Raw genomic sequence first — 19,959 nt, forward strand, 5'->3', positions numbered from 1 at the left:
CCAGCCTCACAGATCTTGAAATTCTGCACAAGAATTTGTGATGTGAATGAATAAAATCGTTTCACAAACAGCAGATTTATGATGGATCAAAGATATTTTCTGTAAGACCTATCAGTAAATTTCCAACTTTAATTCAAGTTTTCTCGGATACAGTGAATTTTTCAAGAAAATTCATAACTATAAGAAAAACAGATCTTGGAATTGTGCACAATTTTATATATGGTTGAGCAAAATCGTTTCACAAACAGCAGATTTATGACGGATCAAAGATATTTTCTGTAAGACATTAGTAAATTTCCAACTTTAATTCAAGTTTTCTCGGATACAGTCAATTTTTCAAGAAAATTCATAAGGATAAGAAAAACAGATCTTGGAATTGCGCACAATTTGATATATGGTTGAGCAAAATCGGTTCACAAACAGCAGATCTATGATGGATCATAGATATTTTCTATAAGACATATCAGTAAATTTCCAACATTTAATTCAAGTTTACTAGGAAACACTCAGTTTTCAAGAAAATTGTTCAGAGATAAAAATATAGAGTTTGAAATTCTACACAATTTTGTTTCCAGTTGAACAGAATTGGATCACAAATAGCAAAGTACTGGATCAAAGATAATATATTCGGTGAAATCACAATTATTTGAGTTTTCAACTTTCAACTTTCAAGTTTACTCGAAAATCTTTGATTTTCCAAGAGCAATGTTACATACAGAGTTTCACTTTTTGTGTAGTTGAGAAGTTGATATTGTGGTAATTATTCATATTGAATGAAAAAGACTAAGAAATTGTCAAAAAAACCACTGATTTATTGATAATTAGAAAGACCGGTGTCGGTTATTACACCATTGTCAATCAATCTCTGATAAACTAAAACTAAATACAAGAGCAGCAGAATTTATACTAGTAGGTCTTTTTCATTCAATTACATACAGAGAGTTTCAGAAGTAGTGTCGAACATTTTAGGGTATTGTTCCTGGATGATAGGAGACTACAAATGTTGTATTTGAAGTGTCCAAGACTCAGCGGTTATCCTTAAAGCTGCCATTTTGTTTTTTCTCTTAGGAATTTTTATCTGAAGAACGAAATGTTGTATTGATCTTGAATTTGGCATGCATATTTATGCTATAAAGATTCAACAAATTTTCTATGTACATATTCAAAATGGCGGCCATTTTTAATTTTTGATTTACAAGAGACAGAAAAGTTAGCAAATTGTATCAAGATTTAAAGGATGCCTTATTTATCAAGATTGATCAAAGAATAACAGAGATATTAGAACTTTTCGTACTGCATGCATGATCACTTTTCACCATTTAGACATCCATATTGAATTCTTAATTCCAATTGTATTTAAGATGAAACTTTGGAACTCGGTGTGGCTCCATATGGCCATACATCTGATTTTACAATGTTTTTCAGATGATCTTGTTTGTCTTGCAGTATGAAAAGAACGATTTTTTCTGTTATTCTTTGATCAATCTTAATAAATAAGGTATCCTTTAAATCTTGATACAATTTGCTAACTTTTCTGTCTCTTGTAAATTTTCTGTAAAGTGAACGGTTTTCGTGAAATTTGCTATCAAAAATTTAAAATGACCAATTTGAATATGTACATAGAAAATTTGTTGAATCTTTATAGTATAAATATGCATGCCAAATTTAAGATCAATACAACATTTCGTTCTTGATATAAAAATTCCTAAGTGATAAAAACAAAATGGCAGCTTTAAGGATAACCACTGAGTTTTGGACACTTCAAATATGACATTTGTAGTCTCCTATCATCCAGGAATAATACCCTGAAATATTCGACACTACTTCTGAAACATCCTGTATAATTATACAAATATATAGAATGTATTATATTATAGATAAATATTTTCTCTATATATAGAATGTATTATATCATAACCACCTCTAATACAAGGCCGCGGCCTACGATATTGCAACGTCGCAGTGTAGGCCTACAATCTAATACATGATTGGTGAAAAAGATCAGCAGGTATTTTTTAAAATTTTAGGGTATTGTTCCTGGATGATAGGAGACTACAAATGTCGTATTTGAAGTGTCCAAGACTCAGCGGTTATCCTTAAAGCTGCCATTTTGTTTTTTTCTCTTAGGAATTTTTATCTCAAGAACGAAATGTTGTATTGATCTTGAATTTGGCATGCATATTTATGCTATAAAGATTCAACAAATTTTCTATGTACATATTCAAAATGGCGGCCATTTTAAATTTTTGATAGCAGATTTCACGAAAACCGTTCACTTTACAGAAAATTTACAAGAGACAGAAAAGTTAGCAAATTGTATCAAGATTTCAAGGATACCTTATTTATCAAGATTGATCAAAGAATAACAGAGATATTAGAACTTTTCGTACTGCATGCATGATCACTTTTCACCATTTAGACATCCATATTGAATTTTTAATTCCAATTGTATTTAAGATGAAACTTTGGAACTCGGTGTGGCTCCATATGGCCAAACAGCTGATTTTACAATGTTTTTCAGATGATCTTGTTTGTCTTGTGCATTCATGCAGTATGGAAAGAACGAATTTTTCGGTTATTCTTTGATCGATCTTAATGAATAAAGTATCTTTGAAATCTTGATACAATTTGCTAACTTTTCTGTCTCTTGTAAATTTTCTGTAAAGTGAACGGTTTTCGTGAAATTTGCCATCAAAAATTTAAAATGACCAATTTGAATATGTACATAGAAAATTTGTTGAATCTTTATAGTATAAATATGCATGCCAAATTCAAGATCAATACAACATTTCGTTCTTGATATAAAAATTCCTAAGTGATAAAAACAAAATGGCAGCTTTAAGGATAACCACTGAGTTTTGGACACTTCAAATATGACATTTGTAGTCTCCTATCATCCAGGAAAAATACCCTGAAATATTCGACACTACTTCTGAAACATCCTGTATAATTATACAAATATATAGAATGTATTATATTATAGATAAATATTTTCTCTATATATAGAATGTATTATATCATAACCACCTCTAATACAAGGCCGCGGCCTACGATATTGCAACGTCGCAGTGTAGGCCTACAATCTAATACATGATTGGTGAAAAAGATCAGCAGGTATTTTTTAAAATCTTTTAAAATATTTTTTAAAATCTTTTAAAATATTTTTTAAAAAGATTTTAAAAATACCTGCTGATCTTTTTCACCAATCATGTATTAGATTGTAGGCCTACACTGCGACGTTGCAATATCGTAGGCCGCGGCCTTGTATTAGAGGTGGCTATGATTATATTATAGATGAATATTTTTTTCTCCCATTACAATTATTTTCACCATTAAAATAGAGAAAGAAATACTTCAAGAAGCAGACGATATTATCATGCATTGTTACAAAAAAACTAGCAATTGAATAAAATTTCAGAATTTATTAATAAATCAAAAAGATAGTGCCAAAAGATATAAAAATATAGCAATTTAAAATTTCTTACTAAATAGTTGAAAATTAAGATATTAAATTGCAAATCATATGTTCAATGTGATATATTTTTAATTAGTTTTTGTCATAGTCATTCAATCTCAGCTGTTTCCCATGAATGTAATGAAGCTGGTAGACAGCTGTTTGCAGAACAAATAAACATATGATTCCCATTACAGCATACTCGACTGTAATGAAACCATATGTTTTCTTTACAGTCGAGTATGTTTCCTAGTTCCGAAATAGGAACAGCAAAACTGCTACAAAAACCACCTTCAGCGCTCAAGATGGAAGTTTTGTCAACTTCTGGAAAATTCCTGATTCGGAATTTGTAAACTATGTTATGTTTTATACATGGGTATGGTTATGTTATATTAGAATACATGCAGTAGCTTTAGCACAAGCAGGTAATGTCTTCTATTTGTCAATTATTCTTCTTTAGATTGTTATGACAAAAAATAGTCTATGTTACTTGGTCGTGAATGTCTTTTGCAGTGCTCGAATGAAATTCTAATCTCGGCTAACGCCTTGACTAGAAACATCATTCTCGCCTGCAAAAGGCCCCTTCCCGTCCTTGTGACGTAACATACTATATTGAAGTGCCTTTATCTTGGGGTGTAAATCTTCTCTTATTAGGGTGAATAAATGTTAGGGTGTCACTCTTATCTAAGGGTGTAAATTAAAGCGGGAGGCGAGTTATAAAAAAACTAGATCATGCTTCAAGCTTGAATTTCAACAAAATTTAATAAAAAAAACTGAACTTTCCACCGAAAAAGGCAAAGAAAAAGAGAAACTTTTCACCAAAACTTTGGAAGAAAGACTTGAAATTTTCATTCAAAATCTCACCTGTGTGTAAAATCCGTTTACTGTATCTAAAGCGGTTTTCTGTTCAAAAAAAATACAATTGAAAATTTGTTAAATTTGTATGAAATTTCAAATGAAAAAACATGAAATTTTTTAGACATAAGAAATTCATCAAATTTGAATTGAATTGAATCGCTGCCTTTATTAGAAACCTAGGATGGCGAAGTTAGAGAAAATTTGAGAGAATAATGGGAATAATATAATTAAATTTGTGAGGAAGCATAAAACTGCTTCCAAACCTAATGGAATTTATAATTTAATCTAAATTTGGTTTAGAAACAGTTGTGGGCTTCAAGTCTGTTGTTCCTTACACAATCTTTCATAGTTGAGAATTAAATTGTATCCAGTAGCGGCGATTGGCTGTTAGAAGTGGGTGGCACGAGGGGGGTCCGGGGCCTTGAAAACGTGGAATTAGATTGTATTTTACAATCCATGAAGTTGTAATCAATATATTATATTGCTGATTTAAATTAATGATAATATAGAGGTATCACCTCTCAAATTGATATCGGGGACCGAGCTTCGCTCTGGAGTACAAAAGCATAAAAATCTGGTGTGGTGCACTCACACAACTTTCCTTGCCGATATGAAAATTTATCACCTAACGCTAGTGTTCCCGCGCATCTCAAGTTTACTATTCAAAGATTTGAGCCAGCTGGTGACAGGGCAATAACGCTGGAGACACACGAGGTCTGTTATTTCTTCATAGTGAATCATTTAATAGAATCAACAGTTGGCAACAGTTTGCAATAATTGGATAATCACATTTTCTCGAATTTCGAGCTTATTTTCAATTTTAGGTGAAAATGTTACTGAACATTAATTGTAGAGATTCCCATGCTCAATCTTTTCCACTCAAAATTTTTTGTTTAAATTGTATCTGAAGCCTGATAATTGAGAATCTAAAATCAAACTTTGCATAGATGGGGCGGAGCTCCTGAAATTTTTACAGATATGGGACTTGTGGCAGTTGATAGAGCTTATCGATGACTATTCTAGGTATAACTTTAATCAGAATCGTTGGAGTCGTTTTCAAGAAAATCGCGAAAAACCCTGTTTTTGCATTTCATTTTCGCCATTTAAGCCGCCATCTTGAATCGCATTTGATTGAAATTGTTCGTGTCGGATCCTTATAGTGTAAGGACCTTAAGTTCCAAATTTCAAGTCATTCTGTTAATTGGGAGATGAGATATCGTGTACACAGACGCACATACACTCATATACACACAGAAATACAGACCAAATACCACTTTTTTTGGACTCAGGGGACCTTGAAACGTATAGAAATTTAGAAATTGGGGCACCTTAATTTTTTTCGGAAAGCAATACTTTCCTTACCTATGGTAATAGGGCAAGGAAAGTAAAAAATTTATTACGAAAAAAGAAATTATAATAATATTTATAGTTCATACAGAAATGTTCCATCTAATCACAGTGAATTGAGATTAATTCCCAGAGGAATGCAAAAATTTCCCTCACAAAGGCCCGGTTGCACAAAATCCGATTAAATTTTAATCCTGATTAATTTCACGTGAACCAAATCAGAGAACACCATTTAAAAAAAGATGGTTCTACTGGAATTAATCAGCTTCGATTTACATAGAATTTTTTTTTCAAAGTTGAGTTTTTATAGCATAAATTTCATATCAATACAACATTTCATTCTTGAGATAAAAATTCCTTCCTAAGTGAAAAAAACAAAATGGCAGCTATAAGGATAACCGCTGAGTTTTGGACACTTCAAATACGACATTTGTAGTCTCCTATAGAGAGGTCCACGTTATAATGACAGTATTTGATCAACTTTGGTTATGCTATCCTTGTCTATCATTTGACAAAGCCGGTGGTACTATCCTTTTCTAGGTCCACAACGATGACAATTATGTTTTTGACAGTGTAGAAATATAATTAATTAATGCAGAGAATCGGCATCTTCTTCTATCTTCATCCACCAATCTTTACCATTCATCACCATCCATTTAATATTCTTTCCGAAGAATGGACATTGATATGTCCAAAACTCCGCCAATTTATGTAGATGCATAACAATTTAATTATTATCTATAGTTATTATATTACAAATTGCTTTTTCATATCATATACAGTTCAATAATTATTTTCTTAGTCTATATTATGTAAATTCATCTATAATTTTGCTGTATTGTAAGCTATTGTATATAAGTGTATAAGCCAGTATATATTGTAATCTACATGAATAAAGTACACAATCAATCAATCAATCAATCCACTGCCATTATAACGTGGACCACACTATATCATCCAGGAACAATACCCTAAATCCCTAAAATGTTCGACACTACTTATGAAACATCCTGTACAATCTCTAGTCCTATTCTATAGCTTCATGTTGTTGACTTTCAATTGCTCGATTGGTGTTTGAGAGAACACGGCATTACAAGTGTAAAGTAAACCACTACTGTATGACTTATCTTCGAACTAATATTGTTTAATAATTATTTTTTAATTAGAATTAAATATTCTGTCATGCATCGCACTGACGTCATATGACAAAACAATTCTTAAAAGCGTTGTTATCACACCTGTCCAAGTAATCTAAAGAAATTTGTATTTGATCTATTAACAAAATATCTGTACTTTGGTGTGGTCAATGTTATAACGGCAGTGGAGAAGGATATATAGGAGAATAGCGTTGCCGAATCTCTGGCTTGCCACTGCCTTCTATAGATGATAGCTGATACCGGTTTATCTCATGTGTGCTGGCGTTAATGAACTCAAACTGTTCGTTGTAAATACTCCCAACGCGTGCTGGATATAGATACAACCAAGTCAATCAAGAAACAATTTTATTGCTCGTGAAGTACCCTCATAACTATGGAATATCTCAATAAGGAGGCTGTAATAAAAAATTAACTGTTCATTCTAGTTTAAGGCTGTGCAAAGGCTGAAAATAAACTTACTACTGGTGATATTTTTCAAAGTTTTTTTATTTATATATCATGAAGCTATCAAAATGAAAAAGTTTTCTAAGGAAAACATTTTTTTCCGATCATTACTTTTTGAGATATGAGCGCCTAACGTTTAAATTTTTGGGACAGAAAATTTCAAGTTCGGTGAGAGATAAATCCATGAGATTCAGAGGATAGATTCTTGATGGTATTGTTGATCTAGTAAAACAAAATTTCTCTGAAAATATCCATTTTTAAGATAGTTATTCAATTTACTAAAAATAACCAAAAATAACTTTTTGTTGAGTTGGTAATTTTTGGTAAATTGAATAACTTTTTCAAAAATTGATATTTTCGGAAAATTTTTTGTTTCACTAGATCAACAATACCATCCTCTGAATCTCATGGATTTATATCTTACAGAATTTGAAATGTTCTGTCCCAAAAATTCACACTACAGGCGCTCATATCTCAAAAAGTAATGATCGGAAAAAATGTTTTCCTGAGAAAACTTTTTCATTTTGATAGCTTAATGATATACAAATCGAAAAACTTTGAAAAATATCACGAGTAGAAAGTTTATTTTTAGCCTTTGCACACCCTCAAAATAATCAATCATATTTTATTCGTCAAGAAATATAATTTTCAATGGTTCAATAATAAATTTTCATAATTGGGATTAAATATATTTTGTAAATTAATTATGTGTCTACTTTGTTGAAAAACGACCTGGCAACTTTGTAAAGGTAGGAAGGATAGCGTTATCTGCTTTGTGGAATGATAGACAAGGATAGCAACGCCAATGTTAATTAAATACTGCCATTATAAAGTTGACTTCACTATACAAGATATGTCAGAAGTAGTGTCGAACATTATTACAGTAAAAAACAGATATTAAAATTATTCATCATGAATCAGCTGTCGAGTGGATTATAAATTGCATGCAACGACGCATGCAATTTATATCTCAATGTAACTTGGTAAAAAATCAGCTGTTGTGTGGACTATTAATTGCAAGCGATGAGGCATGCAATTGATAACTCGAAGTAGCATATTATTTTCTACCGACTTTCAACTCAGTAAGCTTTTGATGATAGTAGCATAGTTTTTTTTTACAACGAATTGTTGTCGATACAACAACCAAAACAGCTTTAATTGATTACACACCGATATGCCGTCAAGCACTTCCGTTCATGATTTGGAGATTATTCAAAAAAAGTTATTGAGGTATCTTTATTTCAAAAAGTATAATACATTTTGTCCAATAGCTTTTTCTACTGAAACTTCGAGATCAACATTTAAAGTCCAAAATTGAATACCAGAAGATCCATTAACGCATTAATCTTATACTATTAAACGAGCAACTTCTGTTTAGATGTTTATGTTTGTATTTCACCGGATCTCGAAAACGGCTCTAACGATTCTCACAAAATTCAGAACATAGTAGGTTTATGATATAAAGATTCGATTGCAGTAGGTCTCATCCCTGGGAAAACTCGCTGAAGGAAATTAGAAGGATAATTATTATTCATCCTTGGAAAAACAGCTGATAACTATTTGATCGTCTGTTGGTGATGGAAGTGAGTGAGCGAGTTCATGTGTGTGGGACTGTGTCAAAATTATGACTCAGCTGTTGAACTTTTGTAATCATTCAATCAGGTACTTAGTGCCGGTTGCAAAAAAGCCGGGTTATTTTCAATCCTGATCAATTCCAGTAGATCCACCTTTTTGAAATGGTCTTCTCTGATTTGGTTCACGTGAAGTTGATCAGGATTGAAATTTAACCGGCTTTTGTGCAACTGGGCCTTTGTGAGGGAAATTTTTGCATTCCTCTGGGAATTAATCTCAATTTACTGTGATTAGATAGAACATTTCTGTATGAATGTTATTATAATTTCTTCCTTCGTAATAAACTTTTTATGCTTTTGTACTCCAGAGCGAAGCTCGGTCCCCCCGATATTGTCATATGAAATTCTAAATAATAATATATTCATGCCAGATTTCATCAATTTGTAAAACCAAGTTCCATGGAATAGGATAAGACTTAATATGCTATTTCAAATACCGTTTGTCAGAACCGCTCACTATTGCAATTCCTACCTAAATAGAACAATAGGCTAAACCCATTACTTGGCCCACCCTAATTCTATGACCGCTACAATATTCAAAAAATTTTGTGAAAAATTATTTTGCTCAATTGATAACTAGTAGTTCTGTGAACAGTAGACCTCGCGCAGTTATAACGACGTCCCAAACCATAAGCACATCCACACTGATACACTAACTATTTATTTGATCAGATCATGCTTACACAAGATTTAATTATCATATAACGCTTTCCGGAATTTAGCGCGAGAAAACCAGAAGACATCTAGGCGCCCAGACGAGCTGTTATAAGTTCTTTGCATCCTATTTAATAGTGCATAAAAATTGCATTCAATGAGGCATGCAATGAGGTATGCAATTTATAGTCTACACAGCTGCTAATTTTTTACCAAGTTACATTGAGATATTGAATTGCATGCATCATGGCATGCAATTTATAGTCAAGTCGACAGCTGATTTATGATGAATAATATTCTAGTCTGATTTTTACTCTAATATTGACGTATGAAGGAGGCTTCTTTTTCCTTTTATATTATCCTTGAAATGCAAATTTCCAAAAACCTTGTATATACGTCGACGCGCAATTTAAAAATGAATTTACCTGTCAAACTTCATGAAAATCTATTACCGCGTTTCGCCGTAAATGCGCAACATATAAACATTAAGAGAAATGCCAAACCGTCGACTTGAATCTTAGACCTCACTTCGCTCAGTCAATTAAATTATTATTTTTGAGCTCTATTAACTCTTCATTTTTTCAATTGTTTCTTCTTTCTTTGTATATACCCCTTCACTAACTTTCCTGAATCTCAAATATCGTTCTCTTCTAATTTATTAGTTACACCATAGAGAAACAATGGCATCAGTAGATATGCCATGGTATAGGGCGTTTATGTCGCAACTTTTACTGTTATCTCAAGCCGATTACTGTCGATTTTTACTGTTTTGACCGGGTAAGAGTGTATGAACGGCACAATATGAGAGACTACCAGCGTCATATAGCTTCACCAAAAACAACTACTAGGACTATCGGCTTCAGTTAACACTCACATTTGCAACATAGACACCCTATACACTGTCTATTATTAGTGTGTTGTTAAGAGTGTAAGAGTGTAAGAAGGGCACAGTATGAGAGACTACCAGCGTCATATAGCTTCACAGGAAAGAACTACGTGGACTATCAGCTTGAGATAACAGTAAAAGTTACTTACGCTATTGTTTCTCTATGGTTATACTGAATCGTTGTGAATATTTACTGAAGTTATTAGAGGATATTATTCATTATATTTCTCCGAAATATATTTTCCGATATTATTTTCTTTAGTTCTCCTTTTTAATTGTAAAGTTATATATAACTTTACACCGACACCGATACGTCAGTATATGACATAATTCACTATGATGTACAGTATTAGAGGAGGCTGTGGTTTTCAACTGCGCGAGGTCTACTGTTCACAGAGCTACTAGTTCTCTAGATGAGTCTTGTTTTCTGATCAACCAATTGCTACAATGTAAGCTGAAAGGTAATAAGCCTAAATGACATTTATCCATATATATTACACTTCTAAAACAAATTTCCGAAACAGGAGAATTTGAAAAGAATATAATTTAAAACTTACCTGTCATGATTCTAGAAGACTTGATTCCAGCAGGGAAATTTTAGTAGACCAAATTCCAGTTTTTCAGTTTTATTGTATTTCCAGAGTCCCAACCCGTCTGAAGGGCCTAGCTGTAAGAGAAACGAAAAAAAAGAATTTTACTGAGGGAAGACAAAAGACGATTTAAAAATGTGATTGCTATTTCCCTAACGGGTAAGTGATTACATCGAGAAAAGATAGCATGAGAAGATATCCCATGGTATAGGTCGTTTATGTTGCAAATTTCTTCTCCGATTACTGTCTATGATTAGTGTGTTGTTGGGAGTGTAAGAGTGTAAGAAGGGCACAGTATGAGAGACTACCAGCGTCACATAGCTTCACCAAAAACAACTACTAGGACTATCGGCTTCAGTTAACACTCACATTTGCAACATAGACACCCTATACACTGTCTATTATTAGTGTGTTGTTGGGAGTGTAAGAGTGTAAGAAGGGCACAGTATGAGAGACTACCAGCATCACATAGCTTCACCAAAAACAACTACTAGGACTATCGGCTTCAGTTAACACTCACATTTGCAACATAGACACCCTATACACTGTCTATTATTAGTGTGTTGTTGGGAGTGTAAGAGTGTAAGAAGGGCACAGTATGAGAGACAACCAGCGTCACATAGCTTCACCAAAAACAACTACTAGGACTATCGGCTTCAGTTAACACTCACATTTGCAACATAGACACCCTATACACTGTATATGATTAGTGTGTTGTTGGGAGTGTGAGAGTGTAAGAAGGGCACAATATGAGAGACTACCATCGTCACATAGCTTCACCAAAAACAACTACTAGGACTATCGGCTTCAGTTAACAATCACATTTGCAACATAAACGCTCCATATCATTGCATATCACCACAAATGATACAGTATCAACACAATATGATACAGTATCATATCAACTTTATTCTTTATTCATTTATACAATAAGTACATTATCAAAATGATAGGGAGAGAAAAAATAAGGTAACCTTGTGCTATTCCTCTCCCAAATTTAGATAAGGTTACACATAGTCCGAAATAGGTTGAGTCTTGTAGTTGTTCAATTCATAAAATGTTCAGTCAAGTATTTCCACAAAGTAGATTTTCAAATTTAGATGCTTCAAAACTAAACATAGAAGAAATATTCCACATTATTATAACTAGAAACACAACAATTATTATAACTTGATAAACAACACCATAGTTTGATACAAAACTTTGAAGGGATTCTACAAACCATGGCATATCTTTGGATGCTATCTTTTCTCTACGGACATTTTCAAACAGACTGGTTGTAAAAAAATACGGAAAAAGGACTAGGAAAACGTGGGAGAAAGGTTTTGTAGAGAAGGATAAACAACTTGAAGAATGAAAATGGGTAAATCGAATAAACTAAAACAGGAAATGAAACAAATAGACCTGAGGGAAAATAAAAGTCTAAATAAGGTAATAAATTACGAGAGAAAAAAATACAAAGAGGAGAAGAAAAGGGACAACTTCAGAAGAAGAAGTAGAAGAAGAAGAAGAAGAGGAAAAGAGTAAGAGGAATAAAATTGCTATAAAATAGCTTGAAAAAAATCGAATAAAACAAGAATTGCAATAGGATTAACAATAGATGAGATTATCAATTATGGCAACAAAAATACAATTATATCATTCATCAGTTTTTATCAAGCGATGAATATTTTTATGACAGCATTTAAAAGTTATGACATAATTATGAGACAGATATCATCAGTTTTTTTAATCTTTTCTTAAGCTATTAGTTAGTCATCAAAAATGGAATTTAATACTCTATTATCTATCTGATAATCTATCAATTATGTATTTCTAAGATGTTGTATTTTTTTTTATTTCTGCCAATAAAACTTTCAATTTCATTTCAATATACTAGCGGTTACCTACCTAACTTACTATAGTGGAAAAAATGAATAGATTAATGCATTACCGAGGTATAAAATATTTTTTAGTGATATAATTATTATACATCAACAAAAGAGAAATACGATTTAACATTATTCTCTACATTTATAAAGTCATCACCTGATCAGCATTTGTGTTGCTATCCTTGTCTGTCATTAGACAAAGCAGATAGTTCTATCCTATTCTATAGTGAGGTCCACGTTATAATGGCAGTATTTCATTAGTATAGCTGTTGCTATCCTTGTCTATCATTCGACAAAGCAGATAGCTCTATTCTAACTCCACAACGTTGCCAGATCGCTTCTTAACAATGTAGAAATATCACTAAATAAGAAAGTATTTCGTCTCAATTGTGAAAATTTGATAGGCTATCAAATCATGGAAAAATATTTACATATCAGTGACAAATCAGCACGGACGATCGAGTATGAATAGTCCTATTTGAACCTGTGGTAATCATATTCTTACTGTACCGGAAACTTTCACTGTCACTGAAATGTGGCATTCCAGCTTTAAAGTGACAGGTTTTTAACTGAGCTACTTCAATCAATGATACCATGAAGAACATATAGCATAGGGAGATAAGCCATGACTTGTAGAATTCATTCAAAGTATGGAAGTTTTGTATCAAATCATAGTGTTGTGTATCAAGTTGAGATGCTTCAAAACTAAACATAGAAGAAATATTCCACATAATTATAACTAAAAACACAACAATTATTATAATAACTTGATAAACAACACCATAGTTTGATACAAAACTTTGAAGGGATTCTACAAACCATGGCATATCTTTGGATGCTATTTTTTCTCTACGGTAATAGACAATTTCAAACAGACTGGTTGTAAAAAAATACGAAAAAAGGACTAGAAAAAAGTGGAAAACGGTTTTGTAGAGAAAGATAAACAACTTAGAGAATGAAAATGGGTAAATCGAATAAGCTAAAACAGGAAATGAAACAAATAGACCTGAGGGAAAATAAAAGTCTAAATAAGGTAATAAATTACAAGAGAAAAAAAATACAAAGAGGAGAAGAAAATTGACAACTTCAGAAGAAGAAGTAGAAGAAGAAGAAGAAGAGAAAAAGAGTAAGAGGAATAAAATTGCTATAAAATAGCTTGAAAAAAATCGAATAAAACAAGAATTGCAATAGGATTAACAATAGATGAGATTATCAATTATGGCAACAAAAATACAATGATATCATTAATCAGTTTTTTCAAGCGATGAATATTTTTATGACAGCATTTAAAAGTTATGACATAATTATGAGACAGATATCATCAGTTTTTTTTAATCTTTTCTTAAGCTATTAGTTAGTCATCAAAAGTGGAATTTATTACTCTACTATCTATCTGATAATCTATCAATTATGTATTTCTAAGATGTTGTATTTTTTTTTATTTCTGCCAATAAAACTTTCAATTTCATTTCAATAGACTAGCGGATTCCTTACCTAACTTACTATAGTGGAAAAAATGAATAGATTGATGCATTACCGGTATAAAATATTTTTTAGTGATATAATTATTATACATCAACAAAAGAGAAATACGATTTAACATTATTCTCTACAGTTATAAAGTCATCACCTGATCAGCATTTGTGTTGCTATCCTTGTCTGTCATTAGACAAAGCAGATAGTTCTATCCTATTCTATAGTGAGGTCCACGTTATAATGACAGTATTTCATTAGTATTGCTGTTGCTATCCTTGTCTATCATTCGACAAAGCAGATAGCTCTATTCTAACTCCACAACGTTGCCAAATCGATTTTGAACAATGTAGAAATATCACTAAATAAGAAAGTATTTCGTCTCAATTGTGAAAATTTGATAGGCTATCAAATCATGGAAAAATATTTACATATCAGTGACAAATCAGCACGGACGATCGAGTATGAATAGTCCTATTTGAACCTGTGGTAATCATATTCTTACTGTACCGGAAACTTTCACTGTCACTGAAATGTGGCATTCCAGCTTTAAAGTGACAGGTTTTTAACTGAGCTACTTCAATCAATGATACCATGAAGAACATATAGCATAGGGAGATAAGCCATGACTTGTAGAATTCATTCAAAGTATGGAAGTTTTGTATCAAATCATAGTGTTGTGTATCAAGTTGAGATGATACTGTATTATATTGTGTTGGTACTGTATCATTTGTCGTGATATGCCATGGTAAAGGACTGTTATGTTGCAAATGTGAGTGTTAACTGAAGCCGATAGTCCTAGTAGTTGTTTTTGGTGAAGCTATGAGACGCTGGCAGTCTCTTATACTGTGCCCTTCTTACACTCTTACACTCCCAACAACACACTAATAATAGACAGTGTATAGGGATTCTACAAACCATGGCATATCTTTGGATGCTATTTTTTCTCTACGGTAATAGACAATTTCAAACAGACTGGTTGTAAAAAAATACGAAAAAAGGACTAGAAAAAAGTGGAAAACGGTTTTGTAGAGAAAGATAAACAACTTAGAGAATGAAAATGGGTAAATCGAATAAGCTAAAACAGGAAATGAAACAAATAGACCTGAGGGAAAATAAAAGTCTAAATAAGGTAATAAATTACAAGAGAAAAAAAATACAAAGAGGAGAAGAAAATTGACAACTTCAGAAGAAGAAGAAGTAGAAGAAGAAGAAGAGAAAAAGAGTAAGAGGAATAAAATTGCTATAAAATAGCTTGAAAAAATCGAATAAAACAAGAATTGCAAAAGGATTAACAATAGATGAGATTATCAATTATGGCAACAAAAATACAATGATATCATTAATCAGTTTTTTCAAGCGATGAATATTTTTATGACAGCATTTAAAAGTTATGACATAATTATTAGACAGATATCATCAGTTTTTTTAATCTTTTCTTAAGCTATTAGTTAGTCATCAAAAGTGGAATTTATTACTCTACTATCTATCTGATAATCTATCAATTATGTATTTCTAAGATGTTGATTTTTTTTATTTCTGCCAATATAATTTGTAATTTGTAATTTTTATTTCTTACAGAACAAACATAACCTATTTTTTGGACATGTAATCAAAATTTGGGAATGGAATAGTTTTGGGCCAAGCCTGTTGTTCCTTCCCAATCATATTTATATGATTTGTTATTGTATCCACCTATAAATAAATAAATAAATAAATAAATAAAACATTTCATTTCATTTCAATAGACTAGCGGTTACCTAACTTACTATAGTGGGAAAAATGAATAGATTGATGCATTACCGGTATAAAATATTTTTTAGTGATATAATTATTATACATCAACAAAAGAGAAATACGATTTAACATTATTCTCTACAGTTATAAAGTCATCACCTGATCAGCATTTGTGTTGCTATCCTTGTCTGTCATTAGACAAAGCAGATAGTTCTATCCTATTCTATAGTGAGGTCCACGTTATAATGGCAGTATTTCATTAGTATTGCTGTTGCTATCCTTGTCTATCATTCCACAAAGCAGTGAATATATCAAATCATAGTCTTGTGTATCAAGTTGAGATGATACTGTATCATATTGTGTTGATATTGTATCATGTGTGGTTGTTCTTGTTCCACAACGTTGCCAAATCGATTTTGAACAATGTAGAAATATGACTAAATAAGAAAGTATTTCAACTTAATTGTGAAAATTTGATAGGCTATCAAATCATGGAAAAATATTTACATATCAGTCTCAAATCAGTACGGACGATCGAGTATGAATAGTCCTATTTGAACCTGTGGTAATAATATTCTTACTGTACCGGAAACTTTCACTGTCACTGTAATGTGGCAATCCAGCTTTAAAGTGGCAGGTTTTTAACTGAGCTACTTCAATCAGTGATACCATGAATAACAGATAGCTTAAGAAGATATGCCATAGTTTGTAGAATTCATTCAAAGTTTGGAAGTTTTGTATCAAATCATAGTGTTGTGTATCAAGTTGAGATGATACTGTATCATATTGTGTTGATACTGTATCATTTGTGGTGATATGCCTTGGTAAAGGACTGTTATGTTGCAAATGTGAGTGTTAACTGAAGCCGATAGTCCTAGTAGTTGTTTTTGGTGAAGCTATGTGACGCTGGTAGTCTCTCATACTGTGACCTTCTTACACTCTCACACTCCCAACAACACACTAATAATAGACAGTAGTCGACAGTAATCGGAGAAGAAATATGGGACATGAACGAACTTACTATGGGATATCTACTTATGCTATCTTTTCTCTATGGTGACGGTGACATGCTATTAGCTCAGCAATAAATATGATAATTCATTGATTTATCACTTATGGCATAAATACCGGTATGTTATCAACTGAACTAGAAAACTGACTCATTTAAGGACATACTTATAAGGTAACTTGGAAGAGGTTTTAGCTAATAGTTGTAATTAGCTTTTAGCCTTGGATTTAGTTATATTACGGTGCTTTGTACATTGATTTTTATAATGAGGCCCACGTTATAATTGCAGTATCTGATTGACATTGGTATTGCTATCATTGTCTATCATTTGACAAAGCAGATAGCGAATGTATCCAATCGTTGTGTTGTGTATCAAGTTGAGATGATACTATATCATATTGTGTTGATACTGTATCATGTTGTGGTTGTTCTTATTCTATAGAGAGGTCCACGTTATAATGGCAGTATTTGATTAACATTGGTGTTGCTATCCTTGTCTATCATTCCACAAAGCTGAAATCAATGTTAGTCATCTAAATTTAATAAATATCACGAAGAATAAAATATAATTGATTACTTTAAACAAGAATGAACAGTTGATATTACAACAGATATACCGGTATCAGCTATACTCTATAGAAGGCAGTGTGAAGGCAGAGAATCAGCTAAGCCGGTCTCATATCTTCCTCCAATTCCATTATAACGTAGACCACACTATAGTTATATTAGGGTTCTATTGTGCAAGGATTTTTGTAGGTCAATGTTATCGTATCATGTAATAGTATATTATATAATAGATGTGGGCAATAGAGATGTCAATTCTAAAAATGAGATGTCATTCTAAGAGATGTCAATTCTAAAAATAATTGAGCAATTATAGGTTTAATGTTGACTGCAAACACCAAAATCGTCTATTTTCAATTGAAACAATATTTTAATGAATAAACAAGAATTCGTTTTTCAATAAAATACAGTATCCAGGCTTCAGATTGTAAATCATTCCATGATAATGCATTGAAATTAGCCTACCTTAAGTTCAAAATTTCATGAATAAGCTAGGTATCCAACAAAATGTATTAAGCTAAATTAATAGTTAATATTCAAGGTTTAGGGGTTGATTAAAGAACAATAAGCTTAAACCATGTTCTCAATTACCTACTATAGGGATATAAACCGATAAATAGTTTGTGGAAGGTGTAAAATAATAAGAACTCAACAAAAAATTGACATTGTAACACTCCAAAACTAGAATCTGGGGTTTGAAGAGTTTAGTCAGAATGTGAGTTACACTTGAGAGAATTAACTAGTTTTAAATTGCTCAATCTATTATTTAATAAAGAATTGATTGGATATTAAATATCAGACGGTCAAAATATTTAAAACAACAAAAAACTTACTTCAAATTCATAGCATGACCAATTTTGATGTCAACTTTTCAGGGAATTAAACACAAAACCAATAAAAAAATGATGTTATCGATGTAAATACTTAATGGTCATTGAAATGAGTTCATAAAACATGAAAAATACACTGAGATTTGGGTAAAATAGCTAGAAATAACGGCTAATAGGCTAATATTGAAACAAAATAATAGAGGTTAGGTCGGTTGCTCAGTTAACTTACCGTTGCTATTGATGAATTCACATTGTAGAATAAGATAATTCGAGTGTCTGGCACTTATCTAAACAACATACTTGAGCAATCAGTAACCAATTACTGCAACTATTTGTCTAGGAACTCATATTACAATGGTATTGCCCCTATAATTGTGCCGCGATAACGATAAACGATAATATAAAATGGACAATTGGACATTGAGCATTGAGCTGAAAGCTGAAATTTCTGAGCTCTCAGCTCTGGAACAGATGTTGATTGAAAAAGGGAGTTACACTTGAGAGAATTAACTAGTTTTAAATTGCTCAATTTATTATTTAATAAAGAATTGATTGGATATTAAATATCAGACGGTCAAAATATTTAAAACAACAAAAAACTTACTTCAAATTCATAGCATGACCAATTTTGATGTCAACTTTTCAGGGAATTAAACACAAAACCAATAAAAAAATGATGTTATCGATGTAAATACTTAATGGTCATTGAAATGAGTTCATAAAACATGAAAAATACACTGAGATTTGGGTAAAATAGCTAGAAATAACGGCTAATAGGCTAATATTGAAACAAAATAATAGAGGTTAGGTCGGTTGCTCAGTTAACTTACCGTTGCTATTGATGAATTCACATTGTAGAATAAGATAATTCGAGTGTCTGGCACTTATCTAAACAACATACTTGAGCAATCAGTAACCAATTACTGCAACTATTTGTCTAGGAACTCATATTACAATGGTATTGCCCCTATAATTGTGCCGCGATAACGATAAACGATAATATAAATGGACAATTGGACATTGAGCATTGAGCTGAAAGCTGAAATTTCTGAGCTCTCAGCTCTGGAACAGATGTTGATTGAAAAAGGGAACGCTTACACTACCTGGCGGATTTTTTTGGAAACTCGTGTCGAGTAGTTACAAAAAAATCCGCTAGATGCTAACACATTCAAGGCGGGAATTATAAAATGAGACAACATGAGATAATTTTGGTGATTGTTTCAATATTTCAAAAATAACTAATGAACGGTTGGTCAGAGCATGATTTCACAGGGAACCAATTTTGAAGAAAACTAAATTTCCTACAAACTCCTGTACTTATAATGCTGAAATATTCAGACGCCAAGGAGTTATGGAGTTTGAAAAACAAAATACCAGAATTATGGTTGAGATTCTTTGTACAATACTTTATAAATAACTTCTGAACAGTTGATCAGAACACAATTTTCCTACAG

The 19,959-nt window shown here is 32.0% G+C and overlaps 1 protein-coding gene across 8 annotated transcripts in view; it reads right to left on the reverse strand.

Annotated features, from left to right (window-relative positions):
- Nucleotides 1-19,505, reverse strand: part of LOC111048904 (glycoprotein-N-acetylgalactosamine 3-beta-galactosyltransferase 1) — a 45,431-nt gene extending 25,926 nt beyond the window's left edge. For 2 of the 8 annotated variants that reach the window (XM_039441022.1, XM_039441018.1), the window contains exons 1-3: nt 18,735-18,915; nt 10,989-11,098; nt 4,319-4,357 (exon numbers count right to left, since the gene is read on the reverse strand). In XM_039441022.1, the coding sequence (XP_039296956.1) occupies nt 4,319-4,357; nt 10,989-10,995 (46 nt within the window). In that variant the 5' untranslated portion in view covers nt 10,996-11,098; nt 18,735-18,915. Of the gene's footprint in view, nt 1-4,318; nt 4,358-10,988; nt 11,099-18,508; nt 18,534-18,734; nt 18,916-19,109; nt 19,129-19,335 lie in introns of those variants that run through there. The other 6 variants (XM_039441019.1, XM_039441021.1, XM_039441020.1 and 3 more) reach the window with 6 other exon arrangements.
- Between the last annotated feature and the right edge of the window lie 454 nt (nt 19,506-19,959).

The sequence above is a fragment of the Nilaparvata lugens genome, chromosome 14 (genome assembly GCF_014356525.2).
Source record: "Nilaparvata lugens isolate BPH chromosome 14, ASM1435652v1, whole genome shotgun sequence".
In the NCBI taxonomy this organism is placed as follows: domain Eukaryota; kingdom Metazoa; phylum Arthropoda; class Insecta; order Hemiptera; family Delphacidae; genus Nilaparvata; species Nilaparvata lugens.